General features: G+C 50.1%; 1 protein-coding gene across 1 annotated transcript; it reads left to right on the forward strand.

Moving 5' to 3' along the window:
- The first annotated feature begins 6471 nt into the window (after positions 1–6471).
- Positions 6472–12154, forward strand: CENPA (centromere protein A). The gene is made up of 5 exons (XM_040992945.1): positions 6472–6654; positions 10223–10335; positions 10654–10731; positions 11000–11161; positions 11595–12154. Exons 1-4 carry the CDS (start codon positions 6564–6566, stop codon positions 11132–11134), a joined length of 417 nt encoding a protein of 138 aa, XP_040848879.1. The 5' UTR covers positions 6472–6563; the 3' UTR covers positions 11135–11161; positions 11595–12154.
- Positions 12155–15878: the final 3724 nt, after the last annotated feature.

Here is a 15878-nt window from a genome sequence, read left to right on the forward strand (position 1 = left end):
GGTGCCTGGGCTCCCCACCACCCCAGGGTCCCTCACATTGTGTGAGTGCATTCATGTTCTTCACAGTCTTCAGAGGTGAGCCTGGGTGAGGCCTCCACAGCCCAGAGGAAGTTCTCAGAGAATTCCCAGGGAGCTATAATGCCAACCCAGTTTTCCAACTTGCAAACCAGTGGTCCCACCTACCACATGAGTCTCTGGGGCTCTGCAGCTGGGCCAGAAGCTGGAAGCGCAGGTGTCCTCCAGCCTCCTCCATCCCAAGAGAAGGATGGCAGCTAGGAACCCTGCCCACCCTGGAACAGGAATGGGAATGTTGCCTGCAGCCATTTGTGCTTGGCAGCTCAGTCTTCCAACACCCAATGCCTTCCCTACAGTAGGCTCCAGGGCCCTGGGGTGTGTGGGGTTGCAGCAGGCTGCAGCTTACCAGGGGAGGGTGGCCTTGCCATCCACTAGTTTGAGTCCCAGGATTTTGTCCAATCCATGGTATGTGTCACAGGAAGGAGGATGTAGACAGTGAGGATGGTGGGACTGCAGTGAACTTGCCTGTAAAACAGAGGCCTTGGCATGTTGTTTTATACTTTAAAGGGGGGGGGGATAAAAATTAGAAATATTGGACTGCTTTAGTACTGTCTTATTTATTATTTTATTTGAGAGAAACAAATAATTGGTTCACTCCTCAACTGCCTACAACAACCAGGACTGGGAGGGGCCAAGAACCTGGAACTCAGTCCAGGTCTCCCAGGAACCAGATAGCTTGAGTTGTTGCTTCCCAGGGTCTACAGTAGCAGGAAGCTGGAGTCAGTGGCCCAGCCAGGTATTGAACCCAGATACTCCAAAGTGGAACACGGGTATCTTAACTGACATCTTAACCACTAGGCTTAAATGCGTGCCCTCCTACTTTTGTTTCTCCTTTCTTTCTTTCTTTCTTTCTTTCTTTCTTTCTTTCTTTCTTTCTTTCTTTTCTTTCTTTCTTTCTTTCTTTCTTTTAAAAAAAAAAAAAACAAAAGCAGTATATTGAGTGCCCAGGGGTGGCATCTAGAATGCAGGAATGCAGTGGGAAAGCTCTGCTGTATACAAAGCATAGAAAGCATTCGGGCCTCTATTCCCAGTCAGACAAGAGGAGGGAACTGCCCAGGCTCACAGCTGAAGGCAGGCAAAGCCGAGTTCCTGGCTCTTGGCCCTTGCTCAGCTCATTTGCCAAAACCTTGCATGGGACTGCTCTTGGGCATTTGTGTTATTCTTGGTTCTGCAAGAGGTATCGCCAATTAGTCGGGCATTCAACACCCACTGGCACTGTCTTGCCTTTGCTTGTTACCACTGGGCTTTCTCCAACCTTAGCTGAGGACCAACATTCCCACTGTCAACTGTGGAGGATACCCAGATCTCTAACCTTGACATTATCTCAGTACTTCAATGCATTTCAGTTTACTAAAAAAAAAAAAGAAAGAAAGAAAAGAAAAGCAAGCAAGCAAGCAATGGAAGCTGCAAGTACTGATATTAGTGATAAATGCTGACCTCATCAACAACACAATCCACCAAAACTTCCCATGCCTAGTAAAGCCAAAGAACCTGGAACTTCAACAGAGATGCAGAGGACAGCCTCTCTGTGGTCAGCACAGAGGAAGGGAAGAAATGGCACTAACACATAGGAGTTAGAGCCACAGATAGTGCCCAAGAGGCAAGAGAAGCAGCTAGCATTCACAGCGGCAGTTAGCAACTCGCTTGGGCTGCCTATATGCCATATCCCATTGTCTGGTTTGATCCTGGTGGCTCTGCACTTCTGGCGCAGCTTCCTGCCAATACCCACCTGACTCTGGCTGGGCATGGCCCCCACTATTGTGGGCATCTGGGGAATAGAACTAATAGAGGAATGACCTCTGTTTGAAATAAAATGAAAATGAGTTAAACAAGAATAAAAGAAGCTTGATGTCAGCTCTGAGAAATGAACCCTATCAGTAAAATGTCATTCAACTGTAACACAGTTGACTTTTTTTTAAAGTCTATTTTTTTTAAAAGATTTATTTTTATTATTTTTTATTGGAAAGGCGGATATACAGAGAGGAGAGACAGAGAGGAAGATCTTCTGTCCGATGATTCACTCCCCAAGTGAGCGCAACGGGCCGATACTATGCCGATCCGAAGCCAGGAGCCTCTTCCGGGTCTCCCACGCGGGTGCAGGTTCCCAAAGCTTTGGGCCGTCCTCTGCTGCTTTCCCAGGCCACAGGCAGGGAGCTGGAAGGGAAGCGGGGCTGCCGGGATTAGAACCGGCGCCCATATGGGATCCCGGGCGGCAAGGTGAGGACCTTTAACCACTTGCGCCACCGCGCTGGGCCCTTAAAGTTTATTTTTATTTGAAAGAACATAAAAAGGAGAAAGACAGAGGTCATTTACCTGCTACTTCACACCCCAGATTTCCACAAAAGTCTGGGCTGGGGCAATCCAAAGCTAGGAGCTGCAAACTCCATCTGGGTTCCCCATGTAGGTGACAGGGACTCGGTCCTTAGTTGTTTCCGGCTGCCTCCCAGGGTGTGTGCATGAGCTTGAAGCTCAATTGCAAGTGGAGGCACAACTCTCCCAGGTTCTCGGAGGGTGCTGGCATCCCAAGTAGCAGCTTAACGCACACTGCCACAACACCCATCTCCACACTTATATATGTGCTCGAGAGTGTAGCCCTTATCAAATAGTGACCTGGACACTAGATCAAACACTCCTGAAGACACAGACTGACTCTTCTTTGCATCTCCCCAACTTGCCTGCAGGCAACTTGGCAATTTTAGATAGAACAAAGCAGTATGAAGAGATTCATAATACACTGGAATCGTTAAATTTTAGAAGTATTGTTCTTCCCCTTTTAAATAAATGATGCTCAGTGGAGGAGTTTCAGCGTGGAGAAGTGCACAGGGGAAGGTAGTGATGGAAAAGTCTGAGAGCCAAGGATTTCTGAGACCCGACAGAAAGCCACCGCTGGGCTAGGTGTGACCACTTGGTGTCCTACCACACATCTGGTGGTGGCCAAAATGCTAATTCCAGGCCCTCCACACCTCTTTGATCTGATTCCCCAGGAACATGGGCGTCCAACCAACAGCCCCAATCACCGTTGCCACAAGAGAAGTCTGCAGAGGGCGGGGAACATGCTTTTGGTGGGGGCGCTTAAGGGAAGTAGAACTTCTGGTGAGGGATTGGTGGCTCCCAACAAAGGGAGCTCCTGGAGGCCCTGCTGTGTGGTACCTCTCTCCAAATGGCAGTGCCGAGCACGGAGCAGCCACGAGACTGCTACCCAAGAGGCCAGGCAAAAGGTACAGGTCCAGCGTGCAATGTGCAAGAAGTTGGGCTTGTTTCTGAGCAGCTCCTGACACTGGTTCCCATGGAGACTGACCCATGGGCCTGTAGGCTTCTCCTCACCACCCAGAGGGGAAACTGTTCAGTAGCTGCTCTCCTCCCAGACGTGCTAAAAACTGACACCCTCCCCCACCCATCACGGACAAGAGCACACTGAGCAGCAGAACTGAGTGGTTCAAGCCTGACAGCTCCTCTGTGGATGCTGGGACCCGATCCCAGGCACCCCATCATGTAAAACATGTAAAAAACATCACCACCCTGGACAGTGCTTTCCATCCTGTCCTTCTGAAGTAACCGGTGCCTTGGAGGACAAACAGGAACTGGATTGGGGGCATGGTACACAGTCCGTCATTACCTCTTAATCTATTATTTACTCTCAATGCGAGGACAGGGCAGGCGTTGACACAGCAGTTAAGGCACCAGTAAAGATGTCTTGTCCTGGACTGGTGTTGTAGCTTAGTAGTCTAATTCTCCATTGTGATGCTGATATCCCCTACAGGTGCCAGTTCAAGTCCCAGTTGCTCCCTGCTGGTGTGCCTGGGAGGGCAGCAGAGGATGGTCCAAGTAGTTAACCCAAATTACCGGAAGACAGATCTGACGGTAGCTCCATAAATGTAGTGAAAATACAAAACACCAACCAACCAAAAAAAAAAAAAAACCTTCTCTCCTGCCCTTTCTTCTTTAGCTCTGTTCCTATTCATTTTATTGCAATATAGTGGACATACTACACAATAGCCGTCTTAGCCATGTTGAAGTTTGTAGTTCTGCGGCACTAAGTGCCCTCACATCCCCTCCATCCCTCTTCAGAACCTTCCCACACAGACCCAGCAGGATTCTCCATCACCCCTCCTGCACCCAGCTCTGTGAACAGACCACTCGGACCCTCGTTCATCCGGACTCCTTTGTGTCTGGCTTATGCCACACAGCAGAATGTCTTCAGGAATTGTCTTTATTTTTTTATTTATTTATTTTTGATAAAGGCTCATTTTTTTCTTTATTGAAAGTTCGAGACATAGTATTTATATATCTCTTCTGGCTCACTCTCGCAAATGACTGCAATGCCTTCCAGGACTGGGCCAGGTGGAAGGCCAGGAGTTCTGCCTGGGTCTTCCAGGGGGGTGACAGGGGCTCAAGCAGTTGGGCCATCCTTGGCTCCTTTTGTTAAAAAAAAAAAATATTTTTATTGCAAAGTCAGATATATACAGAGGAAGAGAGACAGAAATACCTTCTGTGCAATGATTCACTCCCCAAGTGACCGTGATAGGTGGTGCTGTGCAATCTGAAGCCCGGAGCCTCTTCCGGGTCTCCCACGCGGGTGCAGGGTCCCAAGGCTTTGGGCTGTCCTCAACTGCTTTCCCAGGCCACAGGCAGGGAGCTGGATGGGAAGCGGGGCTGCCAGGATTAGAACCAGTGTCCATATGGGATCCTAGAGTATACAAGGCAAGGACTTTAGCCACTATCCAAAGTGCTGGACCCCGTGGCTCGTTTTCCTAGGTGTATCAGCAGGGAGTTGTGGTCATGGAGCAACCTGTCCTCTTTTACACAAGATACTATGGCAAGCAGGGGCTTAACCCTCTGTGCCACAACACAGGCCGTGGTTCATTTAAGTTTTTGGCATGAGTTTCTGTCCTTTTTAAGGCTGAACCTGTCCATTGTAGAGACCACGTTTATTTACCCACTCTTTTGTTGGTGGTCATTGGGATTGCTTCCACCTTTTAGCTCCTGTGAATAAAGCTGCTGCAAACACGGGTGTGTGCCCGCCTTCAGTTCTTTGGGATGTGTAGCCAGAAGCAGGACTGCTGGATCGCGTGGAAATCCCGTTTCTTTTATTTCTTCAGGGTCCACCACCCTATTTTGCAAAGCAGCTGCACTGCTTTTATGTCCCCATCAGCATCCCCCTCCCGCCGAGCGTTCCGTGAAATCACTGCTTTTCTACAAATTTTCCTGATTACTGTGCAAGTTCATTGTAGCACATTTTGGAAAACCCAAGAAAGAAAAATGAGCAAATTAAAATTCTCCACGCACCAAGACATGACTGAAATTCATACTATTCTCTACGGAGCAGGGAGAGAACGCTCCCTTTTGGGCGCCATGACTCTAGAGACCCCATTTGCAGAGACCCTCAGAACCTGGCCGGGCCCCACAACCTTCATCATGTGCCCCGTGCACACAGTGAAGCCACCTTCGGAGCCTTAGTCCCGCGAGCGAGGGCCAAGAGGCACGACTGGAGGCTGCCACGGCCTCTGCAGGTGTTAATTATTTAAAACAGTGGTTGAGTTCTAGTTCTAGTTCATACGATATTACGATATTTTACGCGCAGCTAATTCCTGCAACCTGGTTCTTTACCGTGGGGGGGGGGGGGACGGGGAGAGGCTGGAAGGGGGAGAGTTACAGAAGAGCAAAGAAGAAAGACAGAGCCTCACCAAGGGGCCTTTCTGTCTGCCAGGTATGGGGGGTGGGGATTGGGAGGGATTGACCGCAGGCCCCTGCAGGTGATTGCCTAGGGATGATTGGTGAGTGGGTGGGGTTGGGGAAGGGGCTGGAAGATTAGGGGTGGGATTCTTAGGTGGAATGCCAGGTTACATCTGATTGGTGGATGGCTGGACTGGCGCGAATTTCGTGAGCTGTGAAGAAGGAATGGAGCCAGGTTCAGGGTGGGATATTCGAATAACTCCTTACAGCGGGCCTGTGGGATCATCCCGAGTGTCCAGCGAACAAAACCTGCAGAAACGGATTCCGCAAAGGCACCGCCCAAGTCTACCCGCTGAGATCAAAGGTCACCCCAGGACACCCGCCCCTTCCCTCAAGAGCCGCCACTCCCACCCACAAGGCAAGGCCTGGGGGAGACCCCGCCTCTCTCTACTCTGCCAGGTTTCCATTGGCTGACTGGGCCGTCGCTCCGTCGTGTTTCCCCACTCTCTGCCTATCAGCGCCATCATCGGTGTCTCAGCTCGTGCTCTCATTGGTCGTTCCCACGGTCGCTCTACCAGAGTCAGCCACTGGGAGTCGCTGGCTTGGGGTTTTAAAAAACGCCTGTGATGAAGTAAGTAGGCGGAGCGGGCGATTTGAACCTGGAAGCGTATCCGGCTACAACCAAAGCCGCACTCCTCGAGACACGCGCCTGTGCCCGTTCTCTGCTGGCGCTGGCCTTTCGCACTCCCGGGCGCGTGCCGGGAAGTCCGTCGGAGTAGAAGGAGCCGCGGGGCCGGGCCCCTGCGCGGCCTGCCATGGGCCCGCGCCGCCGCAGCCGCAAGCCGGAGGCCCCGACGAGGCGCGGCGCGAGTCCGACCCGCAGCCCCCGGAGGCGGGACGTCTCAGGTAACCCCCGCGCGGCCCTGCCCTGCCTGGCACCCAGCGAGGCTCGCTTGGGGCGCCCGGACCCCCGCCGTCTTTAAGCTCCTAGCAGACCCGTGGCGGGCACGGCCAAGGGCTGAGGGAACCAGTTCTGAAAGGCGAGGTGGTCAGCCGCGGGGCTGGCTGTGCGGAGCGCGCAGGTGCAGACCAGCCCGGGCACTGGAGCACACGCGTGCAGCCGGCGGCGCAACCCTGCTGGGCAGAATTCTTCCTGCCTTCACTGAGTGGCTGTGTTGGGCCTTGAATCGAGTCACCCTGAGCGCCCACCCCGACCCCTTCCGGGCTCTGTGTCCAAATAAAAAAGCTCTGAGTCTGTGGCCTTTGGTTTCTGTGCTGTGGTGGGGGAGGCATGGAAGGTCCCCTCCGCCCCTGTGTTGCTGCGGTCCTGTATCTGCTGGCGACAGCAATTCCCTTCTAGCTGAGAGCATAGTGGACAATATGTGTTACCGGTTATTACCTACTGTGGGTGGGGGGAACATTTTTCTTTCCTGACACCTCAGTATTTGTTGTCTTTGGCCAACCTCTTTATTAGACTGCTATTTATCTTACTCATGCCATTCGCAACCTCTTTTCCAAACTGACACATTTTACTGCTTCTTGGGTAGTATTGGATCCTGAGATTCGTATAATAAGAGCAAAACTGTGGTCGTTTTTTTGTCTTGTTGATGGTTTTATTTATTAAAGACTTTATTTGCAAGGCAGAGTAGTAGAGCGCGATCTTCCATTCACTGGTTCACTGCTGCTGCGAATAAGGCTGGGCCAGGCTGAAGCCAGGAGTTCAGGGCGCCCACGTGGGGGACAAGGACATAGGCGCTTGAGCTGTCATCCTCTGCCTTCGCAGTCCTGGTAGCGGGGAGCTGGGTTGGAAGTGGAGCAGCCGGGACTGGAACTAGCATGCATCTGGGATGGGAGCAGCCCCTGTTGGTAATTTTAGCGGAAACAGTAAGTGCGATGTTTGTGCTTGCTGGCCAGTGGAGGCAAATACCTCTTCTACTCCTGGTTAAATGAAACTGTTATCTCAAGTGAGCACGCCACACCTGGTGGCCCCAGTGTGAGAACTTGGCTTTTTCATTCTCCCCACAACTGTTCTGTATCTTTTCCTCTTTGGCTTCCAACAGCTCCGCCACTCCATTCACTCTCAGCTACTGGTGGCCTTGTGGGGGTGTAACCCTTCCCAAAAGCCTCTCTCCTATAGGAAGGGCTAGGGTGTGTGTATATGTTTGTGTGTGCGCGCACACACACTGGGACCTTCTTTCTCAGGTTCTCACCAGGACCCGTGGGAAGAGCCCAAAGGACAATGAGCAGTTAAGGACAATTGCAGGCCACATGCTCAGCAGGGGGACCAGGCAGCCCATGCTGAGCTGAATGTGGATGGCATTCTGTCTGTGAGACAGCCAGGTCCCTCGAGGCCACAGAGAGGCCATCGTTAACCACCGCCCAGGCCACCAGCACCTCCCTACTTGCCAGGTCCCCTAGTCACTCCTACCATGGAGCCATCAACCTTCTTGGGAAGGAGGATGTGTCCCTGTTGGAAAGCGCAAGGCCACTGCATCAGATCCACATCCAGATGTTCTGAGTCACCCTCTCCTTGAAATCTCTGCACCCTGGGCGGCCTAACCACACCCGCTCCCTGGGCTGCTCCCTGCAGCTCTACCTGTCTGCCAGGCACCTGCAGCCCCACACATCACCCCATGTCCATCACAACTCTTAAACTTCCACATGCATCTGACCCCTCCATTGATCCTGGTCCCCTGAGATCCAGCTACCTGTTTACCTGAGTGAGTGCTCCTAGGTGGGTCCCACCAACATATTCAAAGACAAACTCTGGAGGACTTCCCTCCAGCCTCTTTATTCAGTTCCCCCGTTTTGGTAAATGGTCCTGCCACCCACCGAGTGTGCAAGCCAGAAACCTGGGAGAAGCCTTTTCTGTCACCCTCATGTGTGGTCCAAATGCAGATTCAAGCAGACTGCATCCTTCATCACTCCACCTGCCTCCATCTCTACCCCTAGCAGCCCAGGCCCAAACCCTGGACCCAGTGGTCCTCTAGAGGGCCACTGTGGAGCCTCCTGACCAGCACTCTGCTTCCATTCTGGTCCCTAGTTCCTGCTCCCCTGGGCGGTGGCCACATGATTGATCTTTAACATCACAGTAGATCCCCTCTCCCTCTTCCCCAGCTTCCTGCAACTTTGGCATTGAATCTTATCAGGATTAAATCCTTTTGTGAGTTATTCAAAACCTAACTAATGGCTTTTCTAATTTTTCAAATCTATCTGAAAGGCAGAGAGAGAGCAAGTTCCTATCCACTGATTCACTTCCCAAAAGCCTGCAATGACCAGGACTGGGTCAGGTCGGAGATGAGAACGGGTTACTCAGTCCCGGCCTCCCCCCATGGTTGACAGGGGCCCAGCCACTTTATGTTACCTGCTACCTTCCAGGGTGCACGTGAGCAGGGAGCCAGAATCAGGTGCAGAGCTAGAACTTGAATCCAGGCACCCAGTACAGCACTGCTGTGCCAAACACCTACACCCTGCATCTTTAATCCAGGTTCCTTCCCACAAGCTCTTTCATTGGCTGTTTATCACTTGTGCTTGCGTCTTAGATTTTTTTTTTTCCTTTTACCTATTTTTCTTAAAGGCTCTCTGCTTGTTAACTCAGATTCCTCTGCTGTTGGTTATTGTTTGTTGAGCTTGGTTCCTTTTGCTCATGGTGCTCTCTCCTAAATCACTTGGTGTGACCTGTCTGTCTATGAAGGCTGCCTCCAGAAACCAGGTTGTTGATGGGTGTAGAGGGGGAGGCAGGAGCGTGTGGGTCCCTCCTCTTCCTCTTAAATAATCCCCTGAATCAAAAGTAGAGCTGGGGGAGCACCAATGTTATGACATGATTAATTAAGCTATTGCCTATGATAGTCTGCCCTCATGCTAGAGTGCCTGGTTCAAGTCCCCGCTGCTCTGATTCCAATCTGGATCCCTATTCATGTGCTTGGGCTCCTGCACCCAAGTGGAAGTCTGAAGGGGGCTTCTGGCTCCTGGCTTCAGACTGGCCTGGCAATGGCTGTTGTGGCCATTTGGGGGAGTAAATCAGCGAATGATAGAGATTTTAGTTGAATTGGTTGCTACCTTGGGGCTGTTTTTCATTATTTTGTTCTTTGTTGTTGTTGAAACCAATATTTGGATCAAAGACACTGACTCCGTAGCCAAGTGCCTACCACTGACCATGAGGCACTTATGAAGTCACCATCGGCCACTGATGTGCTCTGGCCAGCCACCTTCCTTCACCAGGCCTCAGCAGAATCAGGACAAGCGACCTGTTCTAGGTGATTTCTCAGAGTCCTTCCAGCTGCTAAATAAAAAATCTGAAGCCCAAATGGTTGAGTTGGCAACCTGGAAGGGAGGGGCTTCCTAGCAGAAAGCCCTGAGCTGCAGGGCAGCTCCCATCTGACAAGTGTCCATCTCACACCTGTGTACCACCTTCTAGTTGCAGTCCAGCCCGCTTCTGGTCACTCTTAGCCACCCTGATGCCATGCTTTTGCAGGGACCCCTTCTCGGATCACCCGGCGGCGGCGGCAGTTCGCATGGCTGAAGGAGATGCGGAAGCTGCAGAAGAGCACAGACCTGCTGTTGAGGAAGCTGCCCTTTGCCCGCGTGGTGAGCACCAGGGAGCCCCCGTCTGGGTGTTGGGGACCCCACTATTAGTTACATGGCAGAAGGACACCTTCTCTCACCTGCCAGGGGCTTAGAGCATCTTCAGGTTTTGAAGCTGTCTGTGGTAATAGGAACACTGTTGTCCATCAGCCCATTGGTCTCTTTCTTTGCTCTGAGAGATTGTTGCTTTATCTCCCTTCTACCAATTAACTGCACTCCTTCCCAGATGGAGTGACAGGTTCCTTGGAGACTCCTGGAGAGAGCCCATGTTTCCATGCATCTCCTCTGCTCCTATTTCCTGCCCTCCCCACTCCTTCACAGGTCAGAGAAATCGGCACTAGATTCACCCGGGGCGTGGACTTCAACTGGCAAGCCCAGGCCCTATTGGCCCTGCAAGAGGTAAGAAGAGACCGAGGCATAGCCGGGTGAGGCTGTGGGGTTTGGGAGAAGCTGACGTTCTAGAAGCCCATGCACCTGGCTGCAGCCCACCTCCTTGAGGGGCGGGAGACAGTGGAATTGCCAGCAGAGTCCAGTTTCCTGTTGTGATCCATCCTCCTTCAGGCCTTCAGCTCCTGGAGGTGAAGGTCAGCAGGTGCCCAAAGAACAGCGGCCACGCTCCCCAGACTCCCGTGTCTGCAGTGTCACCTCCATCCTTTTCTGCCCACAGGCGGCAGAAGCGTTCCTCGTTCACCTCTTTGAGGATGCCTATCTCCTGTCCTTACACGCCGGCCGAGTTACCCTGTTCCCAAAGGATGTGCAGCTGGCCCGGAGGATTCGCGGCATTCAGGAGGGCCTTGGTTGAGGCAGCCTTCCTGCCCCACCCTGGAGAGTGAGCACACTTGTGGGGAGCACGCAACTCTCGGACCCTGGGGTGGGGAAAGCTCCCTTCTTGCTTGGCCCCTCGCCAGCTCACCTTCCCTCATTCTCCGGGAAAGGTCTGGCCTGGTGCTGACTTGACGGCCTGCGTGTCTACCCTCCATACAGCATCTTATGTGTATATCAGGCATCGGGCAGGTGACCGAGTCTCGGGCATAGTGGAGCATCTCTGTTTTACAAGGACTGGATGGCTTCATTCTGACTAGGAGATTTTGCTTGTTTCTGAAAAGTACCTCGTTAGGAAATGTGATGCCTACATTTCAGGGATGACACCGGGGACTGTTTGAAAGACAAGCGTGGATCTGGGGTCCTATTGCTGAGCAGGGTGCCTGGATGTTGCTTCATTTATTTTAAGAAGCACACATCCTGGCTTTCTTCTGTAACAGGGATACCACAGGAGGCAGTCAACATAGTTCCAGAGGCCTGGCCTTTGTTTGGGGACAATCTTTGTCCAGGTCAACTTTGGCTTGTGAATCACACATCGGATCAATTAAGGACTTTGAAGACATCAGATTGGCCGTGTATGGGAGAAGGATGTTGGCTTGCTTCTTGTTCTGCGCGTTTTCTACCCATGTATGTTTGCACTCTGAGAACCTACAGAAAGAATCAGAACTCGAGTCAGCTGTGTGGAAAACCCAGCCCTTGCAGCAGGCAAGCCTCTGCCTCATGGATCCGAAGTTCCGTGTTCAGGTTCCTTCTAGTAAACTTCTTTCCATTCAATAGTTCTAACTCGCAGAATTTAGCATTTTCTTCTTACTTGTAAATTATGAAAGATGTATCATATCAATCCGTGATTTTAAAGTGCTTCAGTGTTTTGATGAGTGTTTTTAAGCTTATAGCTTCTTTGCAGAGATAATAAAAATAACTTTAAAGCCAAATTACTTTTTGCAACGTAGTAGTTATGTTGTACTTAGTATAAATTAAATCAAATTCTTCATTTGGACACTGCAAACAACTGTAATCTGTTTTTTAATATTTATTACAAGTATGAAGGGTTTGCAGACTCGTGTTGGCTTCCAATTCTGATTAGGATGGAGAGGGTTGGAGTTGGAGGGAGGGTGCATGAGATAAACGTGTCCAGTTTCCCTCCTGTGGAGGATGGGGGGAGCAGGAAGGAGCGTGCCACTCTCACTGTCACACTGCACCGGCACCGGGGAGGAGATCGTAGTTTGAAGCCCAGTGTGGATGTGGGAAGAGTGTTCCAAGGGTGTACTTGAGTGATTTTGGTGTTCTGAACGGTTGTCTGCTGTATTATAGCAAAGGTGTGGAATTCTAAAGCCTTATGGCTGTCCTTGTCTACTTCAGTGTGCCCACAGACCTAGGCACCTGTTGTAGAGCCTGGCCTGCAGTGTTGTTCAACCTGTCCTCCTTTCCATCTTTGATGAGGTTCTCAAAGTCTTCTGTTAGCTTCGATAAGTAAATAGCCATAATTTCAACAAGAGCATTGAGGGGGGAGATTTTTGCCTCCAGGGAAGCAGAGGTGGGAACAAAGCCTTGTCCTTCTGCCATCACTGAGAGCAGTTGGAAGGTTTCTGAAGAAATGAGAAGAGCTTCCTGAAAGGCTGGGGGGTCTGTGTGTGGTGGGAAGTAGAAGCAAGTGCAGCTGACTAACAATAATGTGTTGGTAACGGAGCTCAGAGGCAGACTGGAGGAAGCCCAAAGTTTCACTGTGAAGTCACTTGTAATCCTTTGTAAAAACCTGCCTGCTGACATGATGTCATAGTGTAATGGAGCTCATCTACCCGTGACTCATCAGAGTGTCACTTTCTCTAGATTTTTCTTTCAGCTGATACCTTGCCATGAGTCATGCTGATATGCCAGGTGGGTTGTGTGCTCTGAGCACCATGTGCTATTTATGTAATAACAGAATACGTCAGTTCCACCATGAGATTATGTAATGTCATTATAATTTATTGTAAATTTTGAGCACTTTTGATGCTTTTATGCTTTTTTAAATTAATTAATTTGAAATTAGGTGAAATCGTCCATCCACTGGTTTACTCCCAAGCCAGAGTTGGGCCAGACCGAAGCAGGAACTGCGACGCCAGTCCAGGTCTCCCATGCAGGTGGCAGGAACCCTCTACTTGGGCCGTCACTTGCTGTCTCCCAGCAGTGGGCTGCTAGGGTCCTTGCGGTAGGTGTGGATGGCACAAAGGTGTGAAGAGAACAGCTCCCCTGCTTGGCAGGGCCCGGGGGAGCTTCCAGCTGTTTGGCAGGGCCCGGCGTATTTCTCTCTGACCACCCTGACGCTGTTTCACCCCCTGGCTGCATGGACACTCAAGCACCCCACTAAGAATTCTGTATTCTTTTGAGGCATTGTTGTTCGCCCCTGTGAGACAGTTTTTGCAGGTTTTTGCAACCCATGTGAGCTTGAGAGTTAATGTCACTGATAATGTCTTGGTGAGTGGGCCTTTGACAATTTACACACAGGGGCACAATTAAGCCCATGCCATTTTTGGACACCTTATTGGGTACTTAAACATTGTCTTAGAATTTGGCCCAGACATGTAGCACACCTTCTGGGAAGGGGCTTGAAAATATCCTAAATATTAATGCAAGTGATGGGAGTGAGAGCTGAAACTGCTATGGCAATAAATATAGTTATTGTTATCTCAAAGGCTAGCCTGCCTTTGCAATTTTTTGGAGCCTAAAAAAATGTAATTGTTTTAGCTGCTTTTATAATTTTTAGCTAGAGGAATTAGGATGTTTTATTAACAAAAAAAAAGCTTTTGATTATTGCTTTATTGTTTATGGGGTTGTAGGAGTCTATAGTTGTAGGGCGATTTAGCATTTGAAGTTTCTGTTTTAAATTTTAGGTTTTTCCCTCATAACCTATTTTCCCATTAAGTTATGGGAAAATTGTAGAAGCAGAAATGTAGTGGGAAAGTACCACTAATTAGCAGGTAATCGCATGGCCTTGGCCTTGGAGTCCTGGCTGTTGCTCCATGGCTGCTGTTGTAGAATAAACAATAGCTTGCTTTGAAGAATATGAATACAGTATTTTGCAAGATTATCTTTAGGAGCACCTGCCTAGCCTTGAAGTGCAGACGGAGTGACCAAATATCTGTACATGCCCCCTTAATTTTGAAAAGAAAAAAAATAGAATAGTTGCTTGTGCAGAAGCTTGAGAAGGGTTTTGAGTAAATAAAAAGGACAGCTTTTTCCTGAGCTGGTGTGAGAATGCACCAAACGTCTGTGTCTGTGTCTTTCTTTATCACCAACTCCACGTACCCTTCCCGAGCTCCAAACTCAGCTGGAGCTGGACTCCGGCAGTGCGCTAGAATCAAGACTCGAATCCCACAGTTCCAAAATGGGGTACAGGTGGTTTTTCTATCTTCTAGTAATTGTATCAGCAGTCTAGCTTTTCTGCTAAGTTTTACATTTCTACTTTCACTTTTTAAAAAAGATTTGTTTAATTAATTAATTTGAAAGAGTTACTGAGGGAATGAAGGAAAAACAGAAATCTTTTATCCGCTGGTTCACTCCCCCAAATGGTCACAATGGCCAGGGCTGGACTGAGAGCTGCTTTCATGTCTCTTCACACGCACATGTGGTGCTTTACCTGCTATACCACAGCAATGGCCCCAGCATTTTTTTTTTTAAGATTTATTTACTTATTGGAAAGGCAGATCAGCTTGACGGAGGAGAGAAAGAAAGATCTTCCACATACTGCTTTGGCTGCAATGGCCAAAGCTGAGCTGATCCAAAACCAGGAGCCAAGAGCTTCTAGTCTTCCACACAGGTACAGGGTCCCAAGGCTTTGGTCCAACCTCCACTGCTTTCTCAGGCCACAAGCAGGGAGCTGGATGGGAAGTGGAGCAGCTGGGACATAAACCAGCACCCATATGGGATCCTGGTGCTTGCAAGTTGGGGATTTAGCCATTGCACTATCGCATTGGACCCAAGCCCACTATTTTTAATATCTTAATAAGTCTCTCTTTTCTTTTTTTAGTGAAATCCCAGTCAGTAGTGCCGATTCAACAAAGCAGAAAGCACTTGGAGTTTCAAGCAAAAGAGATTTTTTGGGAGGGATGGGCTATCATGACATCGAACAATCTGGAAGAAATGGTGCTGCCTCGTCATTGGGAAGCTGCTGGTCAGCGACAGCACAGCCTTGCCATTGTTGGGCCAAGCTGCCCCTGGAGCCGATTGATAGCTCAGGAGTCCCCACTTGACTGATGCTTAGCAACCCAAAAGGGTGGGCGGACATTCCCTTTTCCCTACACCCACCAGCTCCTCCCATTAACAACCTAAACAGAAGCAGGTGCAAGTCAGTGTGGCATGTGACCAACTCCTGGCCTTGTCTTACAGAGAAGAACTTGAAAGGGTAGAAACAGAGCTTAGAATCAACAGAATCACCCACACCCCATTGTCTCATGGGTGCAGCACCATCTCAGCATCTGTCTTTGGTAAGATTTCTCTTTTTCTGTATGGGTAGTCGCTGTGTTCTCCAAGTTGTTCCACCCACTACTTTGTCCTGGTCCCTCTTCTACTTCTGAGGTCTTCCTTTGATGTTTGAAAATCCTCCTGTTTAGGAGTCAGAGGAGCTAAGCAGGAGTTCTGAGCCCATGGATGGGACTTGGAGAATATGGGCTTACTGCAGCATTGTCAGGTGAGCCTGCCGTTTCCACCTCCCTCGTTCTCTCCCCTTCCCTGTGCACCTCTGCTGG

Source organism: Ochotona curzoniae, unplaced genomic scaffold (genome assembly GCF_017591425.1).
Source record: "Ochotona curzoniae isolate NIBS_2020 unplaced genomic scaffold, NIBS_Ocur_1.0 contig_883, whole genome shotgun sequence".
NCBI classification, from domain to species: domain Eukaryota; kingdom Metazoa; phylum Chordata; class Mammalia; order Lagomorpha; family Ochotonidae; genus Ochotona; species Ochotona curzoniae.